Here is a 27,611-nt window from a genome sequence, read left to right as displayed (position 1 = left end):
GTCATTACGGGGACCCGAGTGGAAAAAAATATATAATATTCTGACAATATTGTTTCGCCCCCGATAGTGAAAGAATACACCCGAGCGGGCGGTACAGCAACGTAATGCGGCGAGAAGGTAACAGTGCCATGCGCCGATAGGCTGGCCACAAACATGTGACTTGGCGGAATAAACTATGGTAAGCGTCGCCGCCCGCTTTGAAATTCATCTCCCCTTTTTCATAGATGACGCCCTCTAGTGGTTACAGAGCGAAATGACAGCTCACACTAATGACATCTTCATAAACTGTGACCAGCAGAATAGTGAGTACAGCTCTGGGGTATAATACAGGAGGTAACTCAGGATCAGTAATGTAATGTATGTACACAGTGACTGCACCAGCAGAATAGTGAGTGCAGCTCTGGGATATAATACAGGAGGTAACTCAGGATCAGTAATGTAATGTATGTACACAGTGACTGCACCAGCAGAATAGTGAGTGCAGCTCTGGGGTATAAAACAGGAGGTAACTCAGGATCAGTAATGTATGTACACAGTGACTGCACCAGCAGAATAGTGAGTGCAGCTCTGGAGTATAATACAGGATGTAACTCAGGATCTGTAATGTATGTACACAGTGACTGCACCAGCAGAATAGTGAGTGCAGCTCTGGGGTATAATACAGGATGTAACTCAGGATCAGTAATGTAATGTATGTACACAGTGACTGCACCAGCAGAATAGTGAGAGCAGCTCTGGAGTATAATACAGGAGGTAACTCAGGATCAGTAATGTAATGTATGTACACAGTGACTGCACCAGCAGAATAGTGAGTGCAGCTCTGGGGTATAATACAGGATGTAACTCAGGATCAGTAATGTAATGTATGTACACAGTGACTGCACCAGCAGAATAGTGAGTGCAGCTCTGGAGTATAATACAGGAGGTAACTCAGGATCAGTAATGTAATGTATGTACACAGTGACTGCACCAGCAGAATAGTGAGTGCAGCTCTGGGGTATAATACAGGATGTAACTCAGGATCAGTATTGTAATGTATGTACACAGTGACTGCACCAGCAGAATAGTGAGTGCAGCTCTGGAGTATAATACAGGAGGTAACTCAGGATCAGTAATGTAATGTATGTACACAGTGACTGCACCAGCAGAATAGTGAGTGCAGCTCTGGGGTATAATACAGGATGTAACTCAGGATCAGTAATGTAATGTATGTACACAGTGACTGCACCAGCAGAATAGTGAGTGCAGCTCTGGGGTATAATACAGGAGGTAACTCAGGATCAGTAATGTATGTACACAGTGACTGCACCAGCAGAATAGTGAGTGCAGCTCTGGAGTATAATACAGGATGTAACTCAGGATCTGTAATGTATGTACACAGTGACTGCACCAGCAGAATAGTGAGTGCAGCTCTGGAGTATAATACAGGAGGTAACTCAGGATCTGTAATGTATGTACACAGTGACTGCACCAGCAGAATAGTGAGTGCAGCTCTGGAGTATAATACAGGATGTAACTCAGGATCAGTAATGTAATGTATGTACACAGTGACTGCACCAGCAGAATAGTGAGTGCAGCTCTGGGGTATAATACAGGAGGTAACTCAGGATCAGTAATGTAATGTATGTACACAGTGACTGCACCAGCAGAATAGTGAGTGCAGCTCTGGGGTATAATACAGGATGTAACTCAGGATCAGTAATGTAATGTATGTACACAGTGAATGCACCAGCAGAATAGTGAGTGCAGCTCTGGAGTATAATACAGGATGTAACTCAGGATCAGTAATGTAATGTATGTACACAGTGACTGCACCAGCAGAATAGTGAGTGCAGCTCTGGGGTATAATACAGGATGTAACTCAGGATCAGTAATGTAATGTATGTACACAGTGACTGCACCAGCAGAATAGTGAGTGCAGCTCTGGGGTATAATACAGGATGTAACTCAGGATCAGTAATGTAATGTATGTACACAGTGACTGCACCAGCAGAATAGTGAGTGCAGCTCTGGGGTATAATACAGGATGTAACTCAGGATCAGTAATGTAATGTATGTACACAGTGACTGCACCAGCAGAATAGTGAGTGCAGCTCTGGGGTATAATACAGGAGGTAACTCAGGATCAGTAATGTAATATATGTACACAGTGACAGCACCAGCAGAATAGTGAGTGCAGCTCTGGGGTATAATACAGGAGGTAACTCAGGATCAGTAATGTAATGTATGTACACAGTGACTGCACCAGCAGAATAGTGAGTGCAGCTCTGGGGTATAATACAGGATGTAACTCAGGATCAGTAATGTAATGTATGTACACAGTGAATGCACCAGCAGAATAGTGAGTGCAGCTCTGGAGTATAATACAGGAGGTATCTCAGGATCAGTAATGTAATGTATGTACACAGTGACTGCACCAGCAGAATAGTGAGTGCAGCTCTGGGGTATAATACAGGATGTAACTCAGGATCAGTAATGTAATGTATGTACACAGTGACTACACCAGCAGAATAGTGAGTGCAGCTCTGGAGTATAATACAGGATGTAACTCAGGATCAGTAATGTAATGTATGTACACAGTGACTGCACCAGCAGAATAGTGAGTGCAGCTCTGGAGTATAATACAGGAGGTAACTCAGGATCAGTAATGTAATGTATGTACACAGTGACTGCACCAGCAGAATAGTGAGTGCAGCTCTGGAGTATAATGCAGGATGTAACTCAGGATCAGTAATGTAATGTATGTACACAGTGACTACACCAGCAGAATAGTGAGTGCAGCTCTGGAGTATAATACAGGATGTAACTCAGGATCAGTAATGTAATGTATGTACACAGTGACTGCACCAGCAGAATAGTGAGTGCAGCTCTGGAGTATAATACAGGATGTAACTCAGGATCAGTAATGTAATGTATGTACATAGTGACTGCACCAGCAGAATAGTGAGTGCAGCTCTGGAGTATAATACAGGATGTAACTCAGGATCAGTACTGTAATGTATGTACACAGTGACTGCACCAGCAGAATAGTGAGTGCAGCTCTGGGGTATAATACAGGAGGTGACTCAGGATTAGTAATTAATGTATGTACACAGTGACTGCACCAGCAGAATAGTGAGTGCAGCTCTGGAGTATAATACAGGATGTAACTCAGGATCAGTACTTTAATGTATGTACACAGTGACTGCACCAGCAGAATAGTGAGTGCAGCTCTGGGGTATAATACAGGAGGTGACTCAGGATCAGTAATGTAATGTATGTACACAGTGACTGCACCAGCAGAATAGAGAGTGCAGCTCTGGAGTATAATACAGGATGTAACTCAGGATCAGTAATGTATGTACACAGTGACTGCACCAGCAGAATAGTGAGTGCAGCTCTGGAGTATAATACAGGATGTAACTCAGGATCAGTAATGTAATGTATGTACACAGTGACTACACCAGCAGAATAGTGAGTGCAGCTCTGGAGTATAATACAGGATGTAACTCAGGGTCAGTAATGTAATGTATGTACACAGTAACTACACCAGCAGAATAGTGAGTGCAACTCTGGAGTAGAATACAGGATGTAACTCAGGGTTAGTAATGTAATGTATGTACACAGTGACTGCACCAGCAGAATAGTGAGTGCAGCTCTGGAGTAGAATACAGGATGTAACTCAGGATCAGTAATGTATGTACACAGTGACTGCACCAGCAGAATAGTGAGTGCAGCTCTGGAGTATAATACAGGATGTAACTCAGGATCAGTAATGTAATGTATGTACACAGTGACTACACCAGCAGAATAGTGAGTGCAGCTCTGGAGTATAATACAGGATGTAACTCAGGATCAGTAATGTAATGTATGTACACAGTGACTGCACCAGCAGAATAGTGAGTGCAGCTCTGGAGTAGAATACAGGATGTAACTCAGGGTCAGTAATGTAATGTATGAACACAGTGACTGCACCAGCAGAATAGTGAGTGCAGCTCTGGAGTAGAATACAGGATGTAACTCAGGATCAGTAATGTAATGTATGTACACAGTGACTGCACCAGCAGAATAGTGAGTGCAGCTCTGGAGTAGAATACAGGATGTAACTCAGGGTCAGTAATGTAATGTATGTACACAGTGACTGCACCAGCAGAATAGTGAGTGCAGCTCTGGAGTAGAATACAGGATGTAACTCAGGATCAGTAATGTATGTACACAGTGACTGCACCAGCAGAATAGTGAGTGCAGCTCTGGGGTATAATACAGGATGTAACTCAGGATCAGTAATGTATATACACAGTGACTGCACCAGCAGAATAGTGAGTGCAGCTCTGGAGTATAATACAGGATGTAACTCAGGATCAGTAATGTAATGTATGTACACAGTGACTGCACCAGCAGAATAGTGAGTGCAGCTCTGGTGTATAATACAGGATATAACTCAGGATCAGTAATGTAATGTATGTACACAGTGACTGCACCAGCAGAATAGTGAGTGCAGCTCTGGGGTATAATAAAGGATATAACTCAGGATCAGTAATGTAATGTATGTACACCCTGACTGCACCAGCAGAATAGTGAGTGCAGCTCTGGAGTATAATACAGGATATAACTCAGGATCAGTAATGTATGTACACAGTAACTGCACCAGCAGAATAGTGAGTGCAGCTCTGGGGTATAATACAGGATGTAACTCAGGATCAGTAATGTAATGTGTGTACACAGTGACTGCACCAGCAGAATAGTGAGTGCAGCTCTGGGGTATAATAAAGGATATAACTCAGGATCAGTAATGTAATGTATGTACACCCTGACTGCACCAGCAGAATAGTGAGTGCAGCTCTGGAGTATAATACAGGATATAACTCAGGATCAGTAATGTAATGTATGTATACCCTGACTGCACCAGCAGAATAGTGAGTGCAGCTCTGGGGTATAATACAGGATGTAACTCAGGATCAGTAATGTATATACACAGTGACTGCACCAGCAGAATAGTGAGTGCAGCTCTGGAGTATAATACAGGATGTAACTCAGGATCAGTAATGTAATGTATGTACACAGTGACTGCACCAGCAGAATAGTGAGTGCAGCTCTGGTGTATAATACAGGATATAACTCAGGATCAGTAATGTAATGTATGTACACAGTGACTGCACCAGCAGAATAGTGAGTGCAGCTCTGGGGTATAATAAAGGATATAACTCAGGATCAGTAATGTAATGTATGTACACCCTGACTGCACCAGCAGAATAGTGAGTGCAGCTCTGGAGTATAATACAGGATATAACTCAGGATCAGTAATGTATGTACACAGTAACTGCACCAGCAGAATAGTGAGTGCAGCTCTGGGGTATAATACAGGATGTAACTCAGGATCAGTAATGTAATGTGTGTACACAGTGACTGCACCAGCAGAATAGTGAGTGCAGCTCTGGGGTATAATAAAGGATATAACTCAGGATCAGTAATGTAATGTATGTACACCCTGACTGCACCAGCAGAATAGTGAGTGCAGCTCTGGAGTATAATACAGGATATAACTCAGGATCAGTAATGTAATGTATGTATACCCTGACTGCACCAGCAGAATAGTGAGTGCAGCTCTGGGGTATAATACAGGATGTAACTCAGGATCAGTAATGTATATACACAGTGACTGCACCAGCAGAATAGTGAGTGCAGCTCTGGAGTATAATACAGGATGTAACTCAGGATCAGTAATGTAATGTATGTACACAGTGACTGCACCAGCAGAATAGTGAGTGCAGCTCTGGTGTATAATACAGGATATAACTCAGGATCAGTAATGTAATGTATGTACACAGTGACTGCACCAGCAGAATAGTGAGTGCAGCTCTGGGGTATAATAAAGGATATAACTCAGGATCAGTAATGTAATGTATTTACACCCTGACTGCACCAGCAGAATAGTGAGTGCAGCTCTGGAGTATAATACAGGATATAACTCAGGATCAGTAATGTATGTACACAGTAACTGCACCAGCAGAATAGTGAGTGCAGCTCTGGGGTATAATACAGGATGTAACTCAGGATCAGTAATGTAATGTGTGTACACAGTGACTGCACCAGCAGAATAGTGAGTGCAGCTCTGGGGTATAATAAAGGATATAACTCAGGATCAGTAATGTAATGTATGTACACCCTGACTGCACCAGCAGAATAGTGAGTGCAGCTCTGGAGTATAATACAGGATATAACTCAGGATCAGTAATGTAATGTATGTATACCCTGACTGCACCAGCAGAATAGTGAGTGCAGCTCTGGGGTATAATACAGGATGTAACTCAGAATCAGTAACGTATGCACACAGTGACTGTACCAGCAGAATAGTGAGTGCAGCTCTGGAGTATAATACAGGATGTAACTCAGGATCAGTAATGTAATCTATGTACACAGTGACTACACCAGCAGAATAGTGAGTGCAGCTCTGGAGTATAATACAGGATGTAACTCAGGGTCAGTAATGTAATGTATGTACACAGTGACTACACCAGCAGAATAGTGAGTGCAACTCTGGAGTAGAATACAGGATGTAACTCAGGGTTAGTAATGTAATGTATGTACACAGTGACTGCACCAGCAGAATAGTGAGTGCAGCTCTGGAGTAGAATACAGGATGTAACTCAGGATCAGTAATGTATGTACACAGTGACTACACCAGCAGAATAGTGAGTGCAGCTCTGGAGTATAATACAGGATGTAACTCAGGATCAGTAATGTAATGTATGTACACAGTGACTGCACCAGCAGAATAGTGAGTGCAGCTCTGGAGTAGAATACAGGATGTAACTCAGGGTCAGTAATGTAATGTATGTACACAGTGACTGCACCAGCAGAATAGTGAGTGCAGCTCTGGAGTAGAATACAGGATGTAACTCAGGATCAGTAATGTAATGTATGTACACAGTGACTGCACCAGCAGAATAGTGAGCGCAGCTCTGGAGTATAATACAGAATGTAACTCAGGATCAGTAATGTAATGTATGTACACAGTGACTGCACCAGCAGAATAGTGAGTGCAGCTCTGGGGTATAATACAGGATGTAACTCAGGATCAGTAATGTATGTACACAGTGACTGCACCAGCAGAATAGTGAGTGCAGCTCTGGAGTAGAATACAGGATGTAACTCAGGATCAGTAATGTAATGTATGTACACAGTGACTGCACCAGCAGAATAGTGAGTGCAGCTCTGGAGTATAATACAGGATGTAACTCAGGATCAGTAATGTAATGTATGTACACAGTGACTGCACCAGCAGAATAGTGAGTGCAGCTCTGGGGTATAATACAGGAGGTAACTCAGGATCAGTAATGTAATGTATGTACACAGTGACTGCACCAGCAGAATAGTGAGTGCAGCTCTGGGGTATAATACAGGATGTAACTCAGGGTCAGTAATTCACTGTTCGGCTGTGTCTGCCCCCTGTCCAGTTACACAGGTACATAGTGATGGTGGTCATGTCTCAACCTGTACTCGGTGAGTTGACCCCTCTGACCCATCGCTGCCATCAGGACGGATGTGAAGTTTTCGGGGATCAGACGTCTCTTGTAAGAACCAGAAATTCGAGGACTGAGCCGCTGTCGCTGTGACGGGAATGTCCCCGAATATCAGCAGGTCATGGGGCGTTGTACTGCGGAGACTCCAGAGATCTGCAGGAGAACCTGGCAGTAAGTGTTCCAGTATCCAACAGCGCTTCCACAGGAGAAAAGCAGCATTACACCCACTCTCTGCCCTGCCCTGTGCAGCCTCTTTGGTTTCCATTGTTGCTCTCTACAATCCCGGCTGACACTGGTTTATTGAGCAGAAATAAGTGACGGGGTCCCTTTAAGACCAAAACCCATTTTAAAGGGTTTTTCCAAAAAACAGCCCGCCCCTCTGAACTGCAGATCAGCGCAGGTGAAGTGACTGGTAGAGAGCTGCAGTCCCACACCCTGCCTGTAGACGGGGTGGCGCTATTTCTGCAATCCTGGACTGCCCCTTTGCTATCGCTCCGCAGTGACCGACGCCGGAGTTACTATAGTAGACAGAACCGCGATCATTTGTATCTAAAGTCAGAAAAAAACAAAGTATTCAACATTTTATTTTTTATTTGTCAAGTGAAAAATATTAAAGTGAAATGTACGGGGCCGAGGTCCTGGGGGCTCTACCCCACCACTAGGGGGCAGCAGCAGCCGATCGCCCCATCAGCCCCGCAGGTGGTTGATCCTGTCCATGAACGCCACCACTCTGTCATACTCCACGCTCTTCCTCCAGTCGCCGCTATGTTTGAAGTAGGAGCCGATGATCAGGCCAGCGGCGTCCGCGTACGTCTCCACATTGTCCAGCGTCACCCCAGATCCGACAAGCGCGGGGATGCGGACGGAGCGCTGCACCTCTACGATGGAAAGAAAACGGGTCAGGGAGAATGACCAAACAACGAGAGAACGGAACCCCACAGTCGGGGTTTATCTGCACTGACGCAACTGTAACGAAGCTGCAGCTGCGAGTCAGCAGGTTCCATTGATACTCCACCTTTCAGTTCCGCCGGATCGGCTTCTTGCCCGGTAGCGACTCCGGTCAGTATGACGCCATCCGCCAAGAAGAACTCCGCCGCCTTCGCCGTCTCCGAGATCGAGACGTCAGCAGTCACCGAGTGCGAGCTGAGAACAGACACTGCCCTTAAAGGAGCCAGAAGGAACCGCACCACAGACACCGCCCTTAAAGGAGCCGCACCACAGACACCGCCCTTAAAGGAGCCGCACCGCAGACACCGCCCTTAAAGGAGCCAGAAGGAACCGCACCACAGACACTGCCCTTAAAGGAGCCGCACCGCAGACACCGCCCTTAAAGGAGCCAGAAGGAACCGCACCGCAGACACTGCCCTTAAAGGAGCCGCACCGCAGACACTGCCCTTAAAGGAGCCGCACCGCAGACACTGCCCTTAAAGGAGCCGCACCGCAGACACTGCCCTTAAAGGAGCCGCACCGCAGACACTGCCCTTAAAGGAGCCGCACCGCAGACACTGCCCTTAAAGGAGCCGCACCGCAGACACTGCCCTTAAAGGAGCCGCACCGCAGACACTGCCCTTAAAGGAGCCGCACCGCAGACACTGCCCTTAAAGGAGCCGCACCGCAGACACTGCCCTTAAAGGAGCCGCACCGCAGACACCGCCCTTAAAGGAGCCGCACCGCAGACACCGCCCTTAAAGGAGCCGCACCTCAGACACCGCCCTTAAAGGAGCCAGAAGGAACCACACCACAGACACTGCTCTTAAAGGAGCCGCACCACAGACACCGCCCTTAAAGGAGCCGCACCACAGACACCGCCCTTAAAGGAGCCAGAAGGAACCGCACCACAGACACTGCCCTTAAAGGAGCCAGAAGGAACCGCACCACAGACACTGCCCTTAAAGGAGCCAGAAGGAACCGCACCACAGACACCGCCCTTAAAGGAGCCGCACCGCAGACACTGCCCTTAAAGGAGCCAGAAGGAACCGCACCACAGACACTGCCCTTAAAGGAGCCAGAAGGAACCGCACCACAGACACCGCCCTTAAAGGAGCCGCACCGCAGACACTGCCCTTAAAGGAGCCAGAAGGAACCGCACCACAGACACTGCCCTTAAAGGAGCCGCACCGCAGACACTGCTCTTAAAGGAGCCGCACCACAGACACCGCCCTTAAAGGAGCCAGAAGGAACCGCACCACAGACACTGCCCTTAAAGGAGCCAGAAGGAACCGCACCACAGACACTGCCCTTAAAGGAGCCAGAAGGAACCGCACCACAGACACCGCCCTTAAAGGAGCCGCACCGCAGACACTGCCCTTAAAGGAGCCAGAAGGAACCGCACCACAGACACTGCCCTTAAAGGAGCCGCACCGCAGACACTGCCCTTAAAGGAGCCGCACCACAGACACCGCCCTTAAAGGAGCCGCACCACAGACACTGCCCTTAAAGGAGCCAGAAGGAACCGCACCACAGACACTGCCCTTAAAGGAGCCGCACCGCAGACACTGCCCTTAAAGGAGCCGCACCACAGACACTGCCCTTAAGGCTAAGTGCACACGTACCGGAACTCTCGCGGAAATTACCGCGAGAATTCCGGAATTCCAGTCCGCGGGAAAATCGCATTTTAAATTCCCGCGATTTTCCCGCGGAAAAACTAGCATTTTGCAAGCGTAATTAGCTTGCAAAATGCTAGCGTTCTCCAAGCGATCTGTAGCATCGCTTGGAGAACTGATTGACAGGTTGGTCACACTCGTCAAACATAGTGTTTGACGAGTGTGACCAACTTTTTACTACTGAGGCTGCTTATGCGGCATCAGTAGTAAAAGATAGAATGTAAAAAAAAAATAAAAAATAGTGTTATTCTCACCCTCCGACGTCCCGCGCAGCCGTTCCCAGTAATCCTTTGCGAAAATGCCCGCGATGACGTCAGTTCTCGCGGGATCGCGACGTCTCGCGGTAATTCGCGATGACATCGCGCTAATGACCGCGAGACTTCGCCATCCCGCGAGAACGGACGCCATCGCGGGAATTTTCGCAAAGGACTACTGGGAACGGGAGCGTGAAGAGAAGCGGCAAGGCTGCGCGGGACGTCGGAGGGTGAGAATAACAATATTTTTTATTTTTAAATTCTATTTTTTACAGGGATATGGTACCCAGAGCCCGGAGGACAGTCTCCTCTCCTCCAGACCGTGGGTACCATCCGCAATTGTTCTGCTTACTTTCCGCATGGTGTGCACAGCCACATGCGGAAAGTAAGCAGAACAATGCATTCCTATGGGTGCGGGATCGCCGCGATTCCGCAAATTAATGAGCATGCTGAGGTTTTTACCGCGAAGCGATTCCGCCGCGGTAAAAACCGCAGCATTAGCACAGCATTGCGGAATCCCATAGGAATGCATGGGATGCTTATTTTTCGCGTTTTCGCGGCAAAATCGCGCGGTTAAAACCGCCGCGGAAACGCGAAAAAAACGCCACATGTGAACTCAGCCTAAAGGAGCCGCACCACAGACACTGTCCTTAAAGGAGCCAGAAGGAACCGCACCACAGACACTGCTCTTAAAGGAGCCGCACCGCAGACACTGCCCTTAAAGGAGCCGCACCGCAGACACTGCCCTTAAAGGAGCCGCACCGCAGACACTGCCCTTAAAGGAGCCGCACCGCAGACACTGCCCTTAAAGGAGCCAGAAGGAACCGCACCACAGACACTGCCCTTAAAGGAGCCGCACCACAGACACTGCCCTTAAAGGAGCCACACCACAGACACTGCCCTTAAAGGAGCCACACCACAGACACTGCCCTTAAAGGAGCCACACCACAGACACTGCCCTTAAAGGAGCCACACCACAGACACTGCCCTTAAAGGAGCCAGAAGGAACTGCACCGCAGACACTGCCCTTAAAGGAGCCGCACCACAGACACTGCTCTTAAAGGAGCCGCACCACAGACACTGCCCTTAAAGGAGCCGCACCGCAGACACTGCTCTTAAAGGAGCCGCACCACAGACACTGTCCTTAAAGGAGCCAGAAGGAACTGCACCACAGACACTGCCCTTAAAGGAGCCGCACCGCAGACACTGCCCTTAAAGGAGCCAGAAGGAACCGCACCACAGACACTGCCCTTAAAGGAGCCGCACCACAGACACTGCCCTTAAAGGAGCCGCACCACAGACACTGCCCTTAAAGGAGCCGCACCACAGACACTGCCCTTATAGGAGCCGCACCACAGACACTGCCCTTAAAGGAGCCGCACCACAGACACTGCCCTTAAAGGAGCCAGAAAGAACTGCACCACAGACACTGCTCTTAAAGGAGCCGCACCACAGACACTGCCCTTAAAGGAGCCGCACCACAGACACTGCCCTTAAAGGAGCCAGAAGGAACTGCACCGCAGACACTCCCCTTAAAGGAGCCGCACCACAGACACTGCCCTTAAAGGAGCCGCACCGCAGACACTGCTCTTAAAGGAGCCGCACCACAGACACTGTCCTTAAAGGAGCCAGAAGGAACTGCACCACAGACACTGCCCTTAAAGGAGCCGCACCGCAGACACTGCCCTTAAAGGAGCCGCACCACAGACACTGCCCTTAAAGGAGCCGCACCACAGACACTGCCCTTAAAGGAGCCGCACCACAGACACTGCCCTTAAAGGAGCCGCACCACAGACACTGCTCTTAAAGGAGCCGCACCACAGACACTGTCCTTAAAGGAGCCAGAAGGAACCGCACCACAGACACTGCCCTTGAAGGAGCCGCACCACAGACACTGCCCTTGAAGGAGCCAGAAGGAACTGCACCGCAGACACTGCCCTTAAAGGAGCCGCACCACAGACACTGCTCTTAAAGGAGCCGCACCACAGACACTGCTCTTAAAGGAGCCGCACCACAGACACTGTCCTTAAAGGAGCCAGAAGGAACTGCACCACAGACACTGCCCTTAAAGGAGCCGCACCGCAGACACTGCCCTTAAAGGAGCCGCACCGCAGACACTGCCCTTAAAGGAGCCAGAAGGAACCGCACCACAGACACTGCCCTTAAAGGAGCCGCACCACAGACACTGCCCTTAAAGGAGCCACACCACAGACACTGCCCTTAAAGGAGCCGCACCACAGACACTGCCCTTAAAGGAGCCAGAAGGAACCGCACCACAGACACTGCCCTTGAAGGAGCCGCACCACAGACACTGCCCTTAAAGGAGCCAGAAGGAACTGCACCACAGACACTGCTCTTAAAGGAGCCGCACCACAGACACTGCCCTTAAAGGAGCCGCACCACAGACACTGCCCTTAAAGGAGCCAGAAGGAACTGCACCGCAGACACTGCCCTTAAAGGAGCCGCACCACAGACACTGCTCTTAAAGGAGCCGCACCACAGACACTGCCCTTAAAGGAGCCGCACCACAGACACTGCCCTTAAAGGAGCCGCACCACAGACACTGCCCTTAAAGGAGCCAGAAGGAACTGCACCACAGACACTGCCCTTAAAGGAGCCGCACCACAGACACTGCCCTTAAAGGAGCCAGAAGGAACTGCACCGCAGACACTGCCCTTGAAGGAGCCGCACCACAGACACTGCCCTTAAAGGAGCCAGAAGGAACTGCACCGCAGACACTGCCCTTGAAGGAGCCGCACCACAGACACTGCCCTTAAAGGAGCCAGAAGGAACTGCACCACAGACACTGCTCTTAAAGGAGCCGCACCACAGACACTGCCCTTAAAGGAGCCGCACCACAGACACTGCCCTTAAAGGAGCCAGAAGGAACTGCACCGCAGACACTGCCCTTAAAGGAGCCGCACCACAGACTCTGCTCTTAAAGGAGCCGCACCGCAGACACTGCCCTTAAAGGAGCCGCACCGCAGACACTGCTCTTAAAGGAGCCGCACCACAGACACTGTCCTTAAAGGAGCCAGAAGGAACTGCACCGCAGACACTGCCCTTAAAGGAGCCGCACCGCAGACACTGCCCTTAAAGGAGCCGCACCGCAGACACTGCCCTTAAAGGAGCCGCACCGCAGACACTGCCCTTAAAGGAGCCGCACCGCAGACACTGCCCTTAAAGGAGCCGCACCGCAGACACTGCCCTTAAAGGAGCCAGAAGGAACCGCACCACAGACACTGCCCTTAAAGGAGCCGCACCACAGACACTGCCCTTAAAGGAGCCGCACCGCAGACACTGCCCTTAAAGGAGCCGCACCGCAGACACTGCCCTTAAAGGAGCCAGAAGGAACCGCACCACAGACACTGCCCTTGAAGGAGCCGCACCACAGACACTGCCCTTAAAGGAGCCAGAAGGAACCGCACCGCAGACACTGCCCTTAAAGGAGCCGCACCACAGACACTGCTCTTAAAGGAGCCGCACCACAGACACTGTCCTTAAAGGAGCCAGAAGGAACCGCACCACAGACACTGCCCTTAAGGCTAAGTGCACACGTACCGGAACTCTCGCGGAAATTACCGCGAGAATTCCGGAATTCCAGTCCGCGGGAAAATCGCATTTTAAATTCCCGCGATTTTCCCGCGGAAAAACTAGCATTTTGCAAGCGTAATTAGCTTGTAAAATGCTAGCGTTCTCCAAGCGATCTGTAGCATCGCTTGGAGAACTGATTGACAGGTTGGTCACACTCGTCAAACATAGTGTTTGACGAGTGTGACCAACTTTTTACTACTGAGGCCGCCTATGCAGCATCAGTAGTAAAAGATAGAATGTAAAAAAAAAATAAAAAATAGTGTTATTCTCACCCTCCGACGTCCCGCGCAGCCGTTCCCAGTAATCCTTTGCGAAAACGCCCGCGATGACGTCAGTTCTCGCGGGATCGCGACGTCTCGCGGTAATTCGCGATGACATCGCGCTAATGACCGCGAGACTTCGCCATCCCGCGAGAACGGACGCCATCGCGGGAATTTTCGCAAAGGACTACTGGGAACGGGAGCGTGAAGAGAAGCGGCAAGGCTGCGCGGGACGTCGGAGGGTGAGAATAACAATATTTTTTATTTTTAAATTCTATTTTTTACAGGGATATGGTACCCAGAGCCCGGAGGACAGTCTCCTCTCCTCCGGACCGTGGGTACCATCCGCAATTGTTCTGCTTACTTTCCGCATGGTGTGCACAGCCACATGCGGAAAGTAAGCAGAACAATGCATTCCTATGGGTGCGGGATCGCTGCGATTCCGCAAATTAATGAGCATGCTGCGGTTTTTACCGCGAAGCGATTCCGCCGCGGTAAAAACCGCAGCATTAGCACAGCATTGCGGAATCCCATAGGAATGCATGGGATGCTTATTTTTCGCGTTTTCGCGGCAAAATCGCGTGGTTAAAACCGCCGCGGAAACGCGAAAAAAACGCCACGTGTGAACTCAGCCTAAAGGAGCCGCACCACAGACACTGTCCTTAAAGGAGCCAGAAGGAACCGCACCACAGACACTGCTCTTAAAGGAGCCACACCACAGACACTGCTCTTAAAGGAGCCGCACCGCAGACACTGCCCTTAAAGGAGCCGCACCGCAGACACTGCCCTTAAAGGAGCCGCACCGCAGACACTGCCCTTAAAGGAGCCGCACCGCAGACACTGCCCTTAAAGGAGCCAGAAGGAACCGCACCACAGACACTGCCCTTAAAGGAGCCGCACCACAGACACTGCCCTTAAAGGAGCCACACCACAGACACTGCCCTTAAAGGAGCCACACCACAGACACTGCCCTTAAAGGAGCCACACCACAGACACTGCCCTTAAAGGAGCCACACCACAGACACTGTCCTTAAAGGAGCCAGAAGGAACCGCACCACAGACACTGCCCTTGAAGGAGCCGCACCACAGACACTGCCCTTAAAGGAGCCAGAAGGAACTGCACCGCAGACACTGCCCTTAAAGGAGCCGCACCACAGACACTGCTCTTAAAGGAGCCGCACCGCAGACACTGCCCTTAAAGGAGCCAGAAGGAACCGCACCACAGACACTGCCCTTAAAGGAGCCGCACCGCAGACACTGCCCTTAAAGGAGCCAGAAGGAACTGCACCACAGACACTGCCCTTAAAGGAGCCGCACCGCAGACACTGCCCTTAAAGGAGCCAGAAGGAACCGCACCACAGACACTGCCCTTAAAGGAGCCGCACCACAGACACTGCCCTTAAAGGAGCCGCACCACAGACACTGCCCTTAAAGGAGCCGCACCACAGACACTGCCCTTAAAGGAGCCGCACCACAGACACTGCCCTTAAAGGAGCCGCACCACAGACACTGCCCTTAAAGGAGCCGCACCACAGACACTGCCCTTAAAGGAGCCGCACCACAGACACTGCCCTTAAAGGAACTGCACCACAGACACTGCCCTTAAAGGAGCCGCACCACAGACACTGCCCTTAAAGGAGCCAGAAAGAACTGCACCACAGACACTGCTCTTAAAGGAGCCGCACCACAGACACTGCCCTTAAAGGAGCCGCACCACAGACACTGCCCTTAAAGGAGCCGCACCACAGACACTGCCCTTAAAGGAGCCGCACCACAGACACTGTCCTTAAAGGAGCCAGAAGGAACTGCACCACAGACACTGCCCTTAAAGGAGCCGCACCGCAGACACTGCCCTTAAAGGAGCCGCACCACAGACACTGCCCTTAAAGGAGCCGCACCACAGACACTGCCCTTAAAGGAGCCGCACCACAGACACTGCCCTTAAAGGAGCCGCACCACAGACACTGCCCTTAAAGGAGCCGCACCACAGACACTGCCCTTAAAGGAGCCAGAAGGAACTGCACCGCAGACACTGCCCTTAAAGGAGCCGCACCACAGACACTGCTCTTAAAGGAGCCGCACCACAGACACTGCCCTTAAAGGAGCCGCACCACAGACACTGCTCTTAAAGGAGCCGCACCACAGACACTGCCCTTAAAGGAGCCAGAAGGAACTGCACCACAGACACTGCCCTTAAAGGAGCCGCACCGCAGACACTGCCCTTAAAGGAGCCGCACCGCAGACACTGCCCTTAAAGGAGCCGCACCGCAGACACTGCCCTTAAAGGAGCCAGAAGGAACCGCACCACAGACACTGCCCTTAAAGGAGCCGCACCACAGACACTGCCCTTAAAGGAGCCGCACCACAGACACTGCCCTTAAAGGAGCCGCACCACAGACACTGCCCTTAAAGGAGCCAGAAGGAACCGCACCACAGACACTGCCCTTGAAGGAGCCGCACCACAGACACTGCCCTTAAAGGAGCCAGAAGGAACTGCACCGCAGACACTGCCCTTGAAGGAGCCGCACCACAGACACTGCCCTTAAAGGAGCCAGAAGGAACTGCACCACAGACACTGCTCTTAAAGGAGCCGCACCACAGACACTGCCCTTAAAGGAGCCGCACCACAGACACTGCCCTTAAAGGAGCCAGAAGGAGCCGCACCGCAGACACTGCCCTTAAAGGAGCCGCACCGCAGACACTGCCCTTAAAGGAGCCGCACCGCAGACACTGCCCTTAAAGGAGCCGCACCGCAGACACTGCCCTTAAAGGAGCCGCACCGCAGACACTGCCCTTAAAGGAGCCAGAAGGAACCGCACCACAGACACTGCCCTTAAAGGAGCCGCACCGCAGACACTGCCCTTAAAGGAGCCGCACCGCAGACACTGCCCTTAAAGGAGCCAGAAGGAACCGCACCACAGACACTGCCCTTAAAGGAGCCGCACCGCAGACACTGCCCTTAAAGGAGCCGCACCGCAGACACCGCCCTTAAAGGAGCCGCACCGCAGACACCGCCCTTAAAGGAGCCGCACCGCAGACACCGCCCTTAAAGGAGCCGCACCGCAGACACCGCCCTTAAAGGAGCCGCACCGCAGACACCGCCCTTAATGGAGCCGCACCGCAGACACCGCCCTTAATGGAGCCGCACCGCAGACACCGCCCTTAATGGAGCCGCACCACAATTTATCCTCATACAGTGATTTAAAGGGGAGGTCCGAATCCGCCTACTGGCGAGAGCTGCCGCTCGCAGCTGTGGTCGCTGTTCACACTGACCTGTGCTTCTTCTTAATGTCGGCTAAGATCTGGATGTGTTCGGCGCCGATCGCCTTGCGGTAACGCAGCAGATCCCCGGCGCAGGCGTTCACCAGGCCTTCATCAGCGACGTGAGAGAAGACAAAGCCCTCGGCTCGGATGAAGTCCAGTCCTGCACGACAGCAAAGATTAGGGGTTCCGGATCTGACAGTGGTGGTCACCCAGCTTTCCCAGTAGCAGATATCACTGGGAGGCGGTAGAGGGTCAATAGCACATGAGCGGGGTCAGTTTTATGTCACTGCGGCATCATTATCATCGGATCTAGTCCTGCTCACTCAGCTGAAGGGTTTGTTCCAATGTATCAGGGGAAAGATGAGAACTGCAAACCGCAGCTGTGTCTGCAGGACGAGGTCAAGATGGGTTTTATCCCTCCAAATGTAAGCCAAACTGCCTAGATTTACCATTGAGGATACTGGGAAAGCTGGGTTATAGCCTAGGTTTACCATTGAGGACACTGGGAAAGCTGGGTTACAGCATAGGTTTACCTTTGAGGATACTGGGAAAGCTGGGTTACAGCTCAGGTTTGCCATTGAGGATACTGGGAAAGCTGGGTTACAGCCTAGGTTTACCATTCAGAAAACTGGGAAAGCTGGGTTACAGCCTAGGTTTACCATTGAGGATACTGGAAAAGCTGGGTCACGGTCTAGGTTTACCATTGAGAAAGCTGGCTTACGGCCTAGGATTGCCACTGAGGATACTGGGAAAGCTGGGTTACAGCTTAGGTTTACCTTTGAGGACACTGGGAAAGCTGGGTTACAGCCTAGGTTTGCATTGAGGATACTGGGAAAGAGGAGATAAAACTCCCACAATTTCAAGCTACAAAGTGGATGATACCCAGCTTTCCATGGCTCCTGAATGCACATAATGGACATCACTAGGCCATCCAGGGATGGGGATACTTTGCTCACTGATGTTTACCTGCCGCTAGTGCCACTGCCAGAGCCTGCTGATTGCCGCAAGCGAGAACCTGAACGCCGAGAGGGAGTCGCGGGCACGTCTGCCTGACAGCGGCACAGACAGCGGCCATGGACGCTGTAACCTCCGGTCCAATATGGAGGGTGTACGGGACGTCATTCATGTTTTCCACGATCAGGCCGTCCTGGTAAGAGAAAAATCAGAGACTTCAGCGGCCGCTCAAACAATCCAAAGTGCAGGTCACTCTCCAATGTCACAGTCACTGCACCAACTATAGCAGACACCGCTCTCCTCTCCTATAATGGGGCTGCATTATATTCTATGAGGAGGGCAGCATTATACTATATGAGGGGGCTGCATTATATTCTATGGTGGGGTCTACATTGTATCTTATGAGGGGGTTGCATTATATTCTATGAGGGGTTGCATTATATTCTATGAGGGGTTGCATTATACTATATGAAGGGGCTACATTATACTTTATGAGGAGGCTGCTTTATATTGTATGAGGGGGCTGCAATATACTATATGAGGGGGCTGCATTATATTCTATGAGGGGGCTACATTATATTCTATGAGGGGGCTACATTATACTATATGAGGGGGCTACATTATACTATATGAGGGGGCTACATTATACTATATGAGGGGGCTACATTATACTATATGAGGGGGCTACATTATACTATATGAGGGGGCTACATTATATGAGGGGGCTACATTATATGAGGGGGCTACATTATATGAGGGGGCTACATTATACTATATGAGGGGGCTGCCCCAACTCCTGCTACATAATTAAGACATGTACTACCTTATACCTGGATATTAGCGCTTTTTACCGTACAATTGGTGGTCTTGTATTTATTTCTATGTAGCTACATAGCGGACCCCAAGAATGATTTTCCCTGGTGGGCCCGAGGTGCTCCAGCCCGACGCTGTCGTTCCCTGATAACCAGCAGAAATGCTTTGGGGTTGTACAAGGAATGAGCTTTATATTAACTAAAAAGAAAAACTTTGCAGACTTGTTAGCGAGGGAGGACGGTGTCTGTGCATCTGATGGAATGGGACCCCGTCACCTGGTGAATAACAATAGACGAGGCATTCTTACAATCCCGGCCTTCCTGTAGGTCTCGGCCTCCTCACACGCCCGCTCCACCACTCGCCCCACAGGTAATGTGCAGCCCGGAGTTCCTAGTCATCAGGGACAATGGAAACGTTAGCACAACAATCAGAAATTAGCATGGCAGCCCCCCAGCCCGGACCCCCACCTGGCAAAGCCTTCACATGCACCATGCCCAGGACAATGGCGCGCGACCTTCCAAAGAGCTGAAAAAACGCCATTGTCTACAAGAAATAAAGTCAACGTTAGGGTCACACCTGTTCCCGAAAACTGTAACGAGGCCATTCATGGGGGTCCGATTCCAAAACACAGGAGCACCTGTCCAGCAGGGAATAGCAGGGGGGCTTCAGAAAGGGGGTAGATGGCCAATATTGGAAGGTACGGGGGCATCAATATAGCCTGATGTGGACCCCCAATAATAAGGGTAGGTGGAGGGGGGTCCATGTTACACCTCATAGTCCGGTCTCAGCAGGTTACACCGGGGGTCTCGTCTCCGGCTATCATGAAGCCCCCCGGTCTGGGGTTCAGCAATGGCTGCAGGGTTAGACGCAGCGCCCGAGTGCTGGACCTCCGAAGATCAGGAAGCAAAATGGCTCTGGAAAAACCCACCCTTAGTATTAGGTGTTAACACTTTCACTACCAGGACCTGATATTGGGACCCTGCACTGAACCCCCCAATCTGGAAGACGGGGGGCTGTTTGTCCTCAGCTCCCAGAGAAGGTCTGTGTCTATGGGACATGCGCCGATCAGGCCCCTCCACATCTGCCACAGAGGGGACCAAATGGGGGCTCAGGCTTCTCTTTTGTGGGGTCACAGGTCAAGACTGTCCCAGATCCATGTGGGGGAATCTCTGGAGGAGGAAGATACAATGTATCACCTGGTGGAACTCCCTCTCCCTCGGGGCCCCCGGCTCCTCCGTGTTTACCTCCAGCTTCCTGCCCCGCCTCCCCCGGTCCACTCCACGCCCCGGGCGCCGGCCCCTCCCTGCGATCCCCGGTCCCGACTGCAGCGTTTATAGCGGGGGAGGCCGGGGATTGGCTGAATAAGAGACCCCCGATATCGCCTGATGCCCCCCACTGCCGGCTTCTCCTGGACCCCCAATCTGCTGCTCTCCCTCTATCTTAGGGGGGCTCCTCCCTGCCCCCAGCTTCTCGGGGTCCCCCATGCCCCCCTAGTTATCTGCTGCCCCCCATTTAATCTCCCATATATAGATTGTAGATTTTTTTTCCCTATTAATTCAGACTTGTTACTAACTTTCTGCCCCCCCTGCACCCCAATATCAGTGGTAAGCTCTTGGTGCAGGTTTCCTCCTGGGTTTTGCACTTTTGGGGGGTCCCCATAGCAGGTGTGGAGATTAGGTGTATGGGGGGGTAATTGGGTTTATGGAGGTCTCCTGCTGCAGGTGTGGGACTGTGCCTGAGGCAATTTAGGCTTTACAGGGTTAATGCCTGCCTATGGGGGGTCGCCCTGATGGTATAGCTATGGACCTGGAAAAGGTGGAAACTTTTTGCAAATGAGGGGGGGAGGTGACAATCCCGCCTCCTCCTGTATAACCTGTGCTGCTGCCCTCCAGCTTTCTCACTGTCTGGGGGGCTCTGGAGGAGAGCAGCGCTTTGGAGAATGCCCTGAGATCCGGCTGCACAGCACCGAGAACGTCTGCACTTTACACCAGCACCACACAGCGGGGACTGAGACTCGGCTGCTCCCTACATGTAAGCTTCTCTCCCTGCTTCTCTTCTTTTCCGCTCCCCAGTCCCTCCTAATTCCACCGCTGGGACCCTGAGATGCCCAATATGAGGTAGGCTGAGAGTCCCCGGTGCCCAGTGCCAGCCATGGCCCCAGTCCTGCCCCCCTCCTCCACCTGCTCCAGCAATAACCTTATTTATTCATTATTAATTTCAGTAAATGCACAAAAGAAAATCCTACAAAGGAGGAGAGGACCGAGCCACACTCCAGGAAGAGGAAGGCAGATGTGAGTGCCTACAGGGAGCCATGGGGGGGGCTCTGGGGTAATAATGGGGGGGCTCTGGGGTAATAATGGGGGGGCTGCTGCTCACTACTCTCATCCCTCTGCAGTTTCTGCAAGAACAAGGTGAAAACTTAGAAATGGAGCCGATAGAGAGGAGCATGGAGCAGCAGGTGAGGACTGAGACTCTGTAGCGGATTGTTTGTAAATAGAACGTCCTGTGTTTCCTGCCCTGGATACAATGTGTGACTGGTGCTGCCACAGCCTGAGGGATGGCACTGATCACCTCCTGCCTCTCCCTCTCCAAAAAAAAACCCCCTAACCCTTCATGTAGTGAACCCCTGATGAGATGCAATGCTGGTCCCTATGCCCAGGCTGGTCTCTGTCTGTCATGCACATTCTATGGATTTGTTGTAAGAGTGTAGAATGGGAATCCATTTACCCTGAATGCCCTCAGCAAGCGGGCACCCATGTCACAGCGGGGCGGTCTCCTGACCTGTAACACACAGGCGAAATTCACACAACATTTGTGTCTCACTGTACTCTGTACTCACTGTTTTTTTTTTTTTTTCTTTTTTTTTTTTTTTCTTAGCACATTCTATAGTGTGTGCTCCGTATTTGGGCTATTAAATAGCATTTTTTTCACCTTAAACTGGTGTGCTGCCTCCATATTTTTTTTTGTGTGTGTGTATGTATGTGTGTGTGTATATATATATATATGTGTGTGTGTTTTCACCAATGTACTGCTGCATAGCCAGCTAAGAGGCCAAAGGACTCGCCTATATTGACCCCCTTCCCGGCTGCTGACTGGAGGGGCTCTAGGGCGGTGCCGATGGGATTACCTGGAATATACGTTTGTTATCTGCATAGATAAGTGTCAGGTACACACTATTACTTGGGCTATTCCTATTTAATTATTATTACTGTCATTGTTTAATATTACTACTATTATAAATAATAATTTAATATTGAGTCGTACAGACTACATAATTAGTACTATAATAAAAACATTAGTGGTTTATTAGGTTTTTAGTGGTTTATTAGGTTTTTAGTGTTTAATTTTTTTATATTATATCATCATTCCTCTGGGTCCCCCGTTTTTTGGCCACTTTCACACTGTGTTTATAAGCCAGGCGTGGGTGAGGAATGCAGGAGTGTTGCCGTGTTTCTATAAGGGTACGTGCCCACGATCAGGAAACCTCAGCGCTTTGGACGTGGCGTGTTTTTCTGCAGATGCTTGACATGCTGCGGTCCTGAAAGACGCGTCGCGGGGGGAGTTCCCACAGCGTCGGGAGGAAGCCCCGTGGGTATGGGGTCTCTATAAGTCCCCTCCCGTGCTGGTATGGTGGGGCGCAGGCGCTGCTGGTCCTGATCCCGGCCTCGTACTCCTCCTCTGATTGTGGCTTATACTGGTGTAGGCTCCTGACCTCCGTGTGTGTGAACGCGGCCGAGGTGTCTCCAGAGGTCACTGATCACCTCCCTGTGATTAGTTAATGGCTGCTAATTAAGTTTCAGTAGAGGAGATGAAGTTTGGGCGCCGTCCTCACACCCCGACATACAGCTCTAGATCCGACAGTGCAGCAATGTGTCCCAGACCCTCGATGGTCCCTGATCCCGGGGCAGGCTCCTGACAGGGCGAGGCGCTCTGCAGCTTGGGATCCATGGGACTTGTAGTCCAGCGACCTCCTCGTAGATCAGGTCTTGCTCTAGGAGGTCTCTGGCCTGTGTCGGGGTGGGGGGCCGCACCCACCAATCTGCCATTACTGAGATCAGGTTAATAACAGTTTCTCACTTTTAGGCTGATCAGAGCTTTGACTTGTGGCAAAGGAACAACCAGTTGGTGCGGAGAGCCGCGAGGCCGTGCTGGGCTCCGGGCGCTGTTGGTGCTCCCGAGTACGCCAGCCTGAGATTCCGCTGCTCGTCATTCTCTCCGCTTCCACCTCTCAGGTATGGAGGCCACTGCTGGATTCTATGTATAGATTGGTATTAATAGTGTTAATGATAGATTCTTTTTATACACTTTTATGGCGCTTATGATTCTTTATATATGATCGCGCTTCTTCTTTGCAGCTGGGCGAACCCGGATGACGTGTGGAAGAACATGCTGCTCAAAGATGCGGTGTACGTGAGGGACAAGAATGTCTTCCAGAGGCATCCGGAGATAGAGGAGAGGATGAGGACGATGCTGCTGGACTGGCTGATGGAGGTGAGTGTCCGGCGCCCCCAACGCGTCTTGTGTTTTTGTTCCCAGTGGTCTCGCCCATAGATCTTGGTGACTGAATACTCCACTCATGACGTTATTTTATATCGCTGGCCACCAAGCTCGTCTGATAATTGGGTGCTCCTGGGTTGGGGGGGTCCCTGTAGCTTCTGGGTTGGGGTCTTGGTGTTGGGGGGTCTCTGTGGCTCCTGGTTTGGGGTCTGTCTTTGTGTTTGGGGGGGGTATCTGTGGCTCCTGGTTTGGGGGGTCCCTGTGGCTCCTGGGTTGGGGTGTTTGTCTTTGTGTTTAGAGGGTCTCTGTGGCTCCTGGGTTGGGGGGTCCCTGTGGCTCCCTGTGGCTCCTGGGTTGGGGTATGTCTTTGTGTTGGTGGGGGTCTCTGTGGCTCCTGGGTTGGGGTGTCTGTCTTTGTGTTTGGAGGGTCTCTGTGGCTCCTGGGTTGGGGTGTCTTTGTGTTGGGGGGGGGGGGGGGGTCTCTGTGGCTCCTGGGTTGGGGGGTCCCTGTGGCTCCTGGGTTGGGGTCTCTGTGGGTTGGGAGGTTCCTGGGTTGGGGTCTGTCTTTGTGTTGGGGGGTCTCTGTGGCTGCGGGTTGGGAGGTTCCTGGGTTGGGGTCTGTCTTTGTGTTGGGGGGGGGGGGGTCTCTGTGGCTCCTGGGTTGGGGGTCTCTGTGGCTCCTGGGTGGATCCCTGCCGTCTCACAGCCGATCCCTCTTGGTCCTCAGGTTGCCGAGCTTTATAAGCTGCACAGAGAGACTTACTACCTGGCACAAGATTTCTTCGACCGCTTTTTGGCGACACAAGAGAACATGAAGTACAAGCTGCAGCTCATCGGCGTCACCTGCCTCTTCCTCGCTGCCAAGATAGAGGTGGGTGCCTTCCCTCCTCTTTGGTCCCGCTGATCTTTTGATTGGAGGAGCCCCCCTACCCTGTCATGTGCCCACCCTGTGCTGCCGGTTGGCGTCACTGATTTGCATACTCCATCGTCAGTAATTGTCAGATTTCCGTTATTTCAGGAAATCCACCCTCCGCGGCTCCACGAGCTCTCCTACTATGCCGACGACTCCTGCGAGATGATGAAGATGGAGCTGATAATCATGAAGGTAAGGCCGGTGGTCCGGGGGGAGACACAGCCCAGCCTAACTGTACCCGATGTTCGGTTAATATAGGACTGGCCCTTTAAGTTCTGGGTTAACTCTTTCCTCCCCTCAGGCACTTAATTGGTGTTTGACGCCGATCACTGTGGTCTCTTGGTTGGACATTTACTTACAAGTGGCGTACAGTAAAGACCTGCAGCACTTCCTCCTGCCCCAGTATCCCCACACCGCGTACCTAAAGATAATGGAGGTGAGGTGGGCTTCTGTGTGACTTGGGGGGTCTCTAGTGTTCGGCTGTCTGATTACTGTCCTGTCATTGTCTTCAGCTCCTGGATTTGGTTACCCTGGATGTCCGGAGTCTAGAATACTCCTACCGCATCCTGGCCGCCTCTGCCCTCTACCACTGCACCAACTGCGAGCATCTGCAGGAGCTGACCGGTATGTGTGGGTGGGGGGAGCTGAGCGGGTGCAGAACTCCTGATGACTGACACATTGTGTCTCTTGGGTCAGGAGCGGTTTACAGCTGGATAATGTTGGCCCTGTATTATGTATCCCCACAGGAGCAGATCAGTGCACCAGCTGTTGAGGTTTTGCATTAGTCTTCACGCCCCTCACCATCTTGTCTGTCTTGCTCCCTAGGCTATACGTGGGCTGACCTTCGGAGGTGCATCCACTTCCTGTTACCTTTTGCTATTGCGATAAATGATGCCGGAAGGTCCACGAAATTAGAGTATTTCCCAGGGGTGGACATCGCGGAAATGCACCTGATCCAGACCTACTGGGACCGCGCCGAGCTGCTGGTGAGTGGCGCCATCTGTATGACCCTGGAGTATAGCTGGTGGGCTGCATGCCGCCCCCTATATGTGGGCGTTAGGACTGCGGTGAATGGTTGGATTTTGACCTATGGTCTATTAGTGGGTGTTCCTGTATCCTTAGACAATCGCTTGACTTACAATTCCCCAGTCCGGTCCGTTTTGTGCTTTTTCCTTCCCTGTTTTTTTTTTATGTTTTTATTCTCTTTCAGAAAAATGCTCGATCTATAGGTAAAATGATGGAGGGGCTGGAAATGATACAGGGTGAAGGCCACAGCTCCAGAGTCCTGACGCCCCCCCTGACCACTGAGAAACCGTAGACCGACTAGTCTGAATGAGCCGTGCGTGGAGCTGGACTGTGCCAGGCAGGGGCTGCTGATGAACTGGACCTGCTGGACAGGCTTTTATGAACTCTCCCTAGGGGGCGCCGTTCAGGCCTCAGTTCACCTTTTTTAGCATTTTGTTTTTAATGAAACGGCCGGACCGGGCCCCCGGGACTTTATTACTGTGTGCTGCTTGGAATAACTCGGCTGGAGGCAAAAAAACTGTGGAGTGCAGGAGCGGGGACGACCCGAGAGAGCGCTGGGGGTCCGGGTCACTGTGCAATCTCCACTCTGGAACCTTGGTTCTGAATGTTCTAGAGATGCTGCTAAATCTTATCAAATAAAAAGAAGCTGTCAGCGCGATGGCTCGCTCTTCTAATAAATCACTAGGCTGTGGGGCTCTTATCTCCTCTCCAAAATTGTGTTCCACTAGAGTCCTTACAAGGGGCGACAACAGAGCGCCATGGGGGAGAAGGGGCCACGAGCGCGCAGAGATGGCGGAGCCACCACCTGATCAGATCATATAGTCGGTACATCGATAAATTCCAAGAGATCGCCACAGAGCGTTCCGGGGTTCCTGTGTCCTTCGTCAGGACAGGCCACACATCACATGCAGACATTCCATGGTATGAATACACGCCGCCTCTCACAGACCAGCGCCGATGGATCCGATGACGTGATGTCACAGGGTTAATAATTCCAGATCAGAGGCACCAACACGAGCTAAAAGCTGAGATTACACTTATACTAGTTCTTCACAAAAAAGTTCTGTGTCTCTTGATCCTGCAGGGGGGGGGGTTTGTGCGTTCTCCTGCGGGGGGCGGGCGGTGCATTCTTCAGCGGGCGGTGGATCTTCTGTGGGGGGGGGACGGGCGGTGCGTTCTCCTGCGGGAGGGCAGTGGTTCATGTGGGGGAGGCGGGCGGTGCATTCTGCGGGGGGGGTGGGCGGTACGTTTTTCGGTGGGTGGTGGTTCTGCGGGGGGGCGGTGCGTTCTCCTGCGGGAGGGTGGGTGGTGGTTCACCGGCGGGGGGGGGGCGGGCGGTGGTGTGTTCTCCTGCAGGGGAGGGGGGCAGGCGGTGCATTCTCCCGCGGGGGGTCGGGTGGTGGTTCTAATGCGGGCGGTGCGTTCTCCTGCGGGGAGGGGGGCGGGCGCTGCGTTCTCCTGCGGAGGGCGGGTGGTGGTTCTGCGGGGGAAGGGGGCGGGTGGTGTGTTCTCCTGCGGGGAGGGGGGCGGGTGGTGCGTTCTCCTGGGGGGGGGGCGGGGGTTCTTCTCCTGCAAGGGGGGGCAGGCGGTGCGCTCTTCTGCGGGGGGGGGGGGGGCGGGCGGTGGTTGTGCGGGGGAGGGGGGCGGGTGGTGTGTTCTCCTGCGGGGGAGGGGGGAGGGCGTTGCGTATTTCTGCGGGGGGGCGGGCGGTGGTGTGTTCTCCTGCGGGGGAGGGGGGCAGGCAGAGAATTCTCCCGCGGGGGGTCGGGTGGTGGTTCTTCGGCGGGCGGTGCGTTCTCCTGCGGGGAGGGGGGCGGGCGGTGCGTTCTCCTGCGGGGGGCGGTGTGTTCTCCTGCAGGGGGGGGCAGGCGGTGCGCTCTTCTAATGCGGGGGGGGCGGGCGGTGGTTCTGCGGGGGAGGGGGGCGGGTGG

At 51.8% G+C, this 27,611-nt stretch overlaps 2 protein-coding genes across 4 annotated transcripts; one reads left to right on the top strand and one right to left on the bottom strand.

Annotated features, from left to right (window-relative positions):
* Positions 1 to 8,189: 8,189 nt before the first annotated feature.
* Positions 8,190 to 18,552, bottom strand: LOC141058822 (uncharacterized protein F13E9.13, mitochondrial-like). The gene is made up of 4 exons (XM_073555044.1): positions 18,444 to 18,552; positions 17,487 to 17,637; positions 8,518 to 8,663; positions 8,190 to 8,380 (listed from the first exon to the last, which is right to left on the bottom strand). The coding sequence occupies exons 1-4, from the start codon at positions 18,550 to 18,552 to the stop codon at positions 8,190 to 8,192; spliced, it is 597 nt and encodes a 198-aa protein (XP_073411145.1).
* CCNE1 (cyclin E1) lies at positions 17,478 to 26,358 on the top strand. Of its 3 annotated transcripts, XM_073555030.1 has the most exons (12): positions 19,239 to 20,848; positions 21,137 to 21,275; positions 21,466 to 21,535; positions 21,640 to 21,702; positions 23,328 to 23,476; positions 23,600 to 23,735; positions 24,469 to 24,612; positions 24,760 to 24,846; positions 24,956 to 25,090; positions 25,167 to 25,278; positions 25,480 to 25,640; positions 25,865 to 26,358. In XM_073555030.1, exons 4-12 carry the CDS (start codon positions 21,670 to 21,672, stop codon positions 25,970 to 25,972), a joined length of 1,065 nt encoding a protein of 354 aa, XP_073411131.1. In that variant the 5' UTR covers positions 19,239 to 20,848; positions 21,137 to 21,275; positions 21,466 to 21,535; positions 21,640 to 21,669; the 3' UTR covers positions 25,973 to 26,358. The 3 variants fall into 3 exon arrangements, with proteins under 3 accessions (XP_073411129.1, XP_073411131.1, XP_073411130.1); XM_073555028.1 differs by lacking the exons at positions 19,239 to 20,848; positions 21,137 to 21,275 and adding an exon at positions 17,478 to 18,627; XM_073555029.1 differs by having other exon boundaries at positions 19,239 to 21,275.
* The last annotated feature ends 1,253 nt before the right edge of the window (positions 26,359 to 27,611 follow it).

This window comes from Dendrobates tinctorius, unplaced genomic scaffold (assembly GCF_039654945.1).
Source record: "Dendrobates tinctorius isolate UK_male_01 unplaced genomic scaffold, ASM3965494v1 ptg000214l, whole genome shotgun sequence".
Taxonomy (NCBI): domain Eukaryota; kingdom Metazoa; phylum Chordata; class Amphibia; order Anura; family Dendrobatidae; genus Dendrobates; species Dendrobates tinctorius.
The sequence above is the reverse complement of the archived record's forward strand: the minus strand, read 5'-3'. Positions and strand labels throughout refer to the sequence as shown.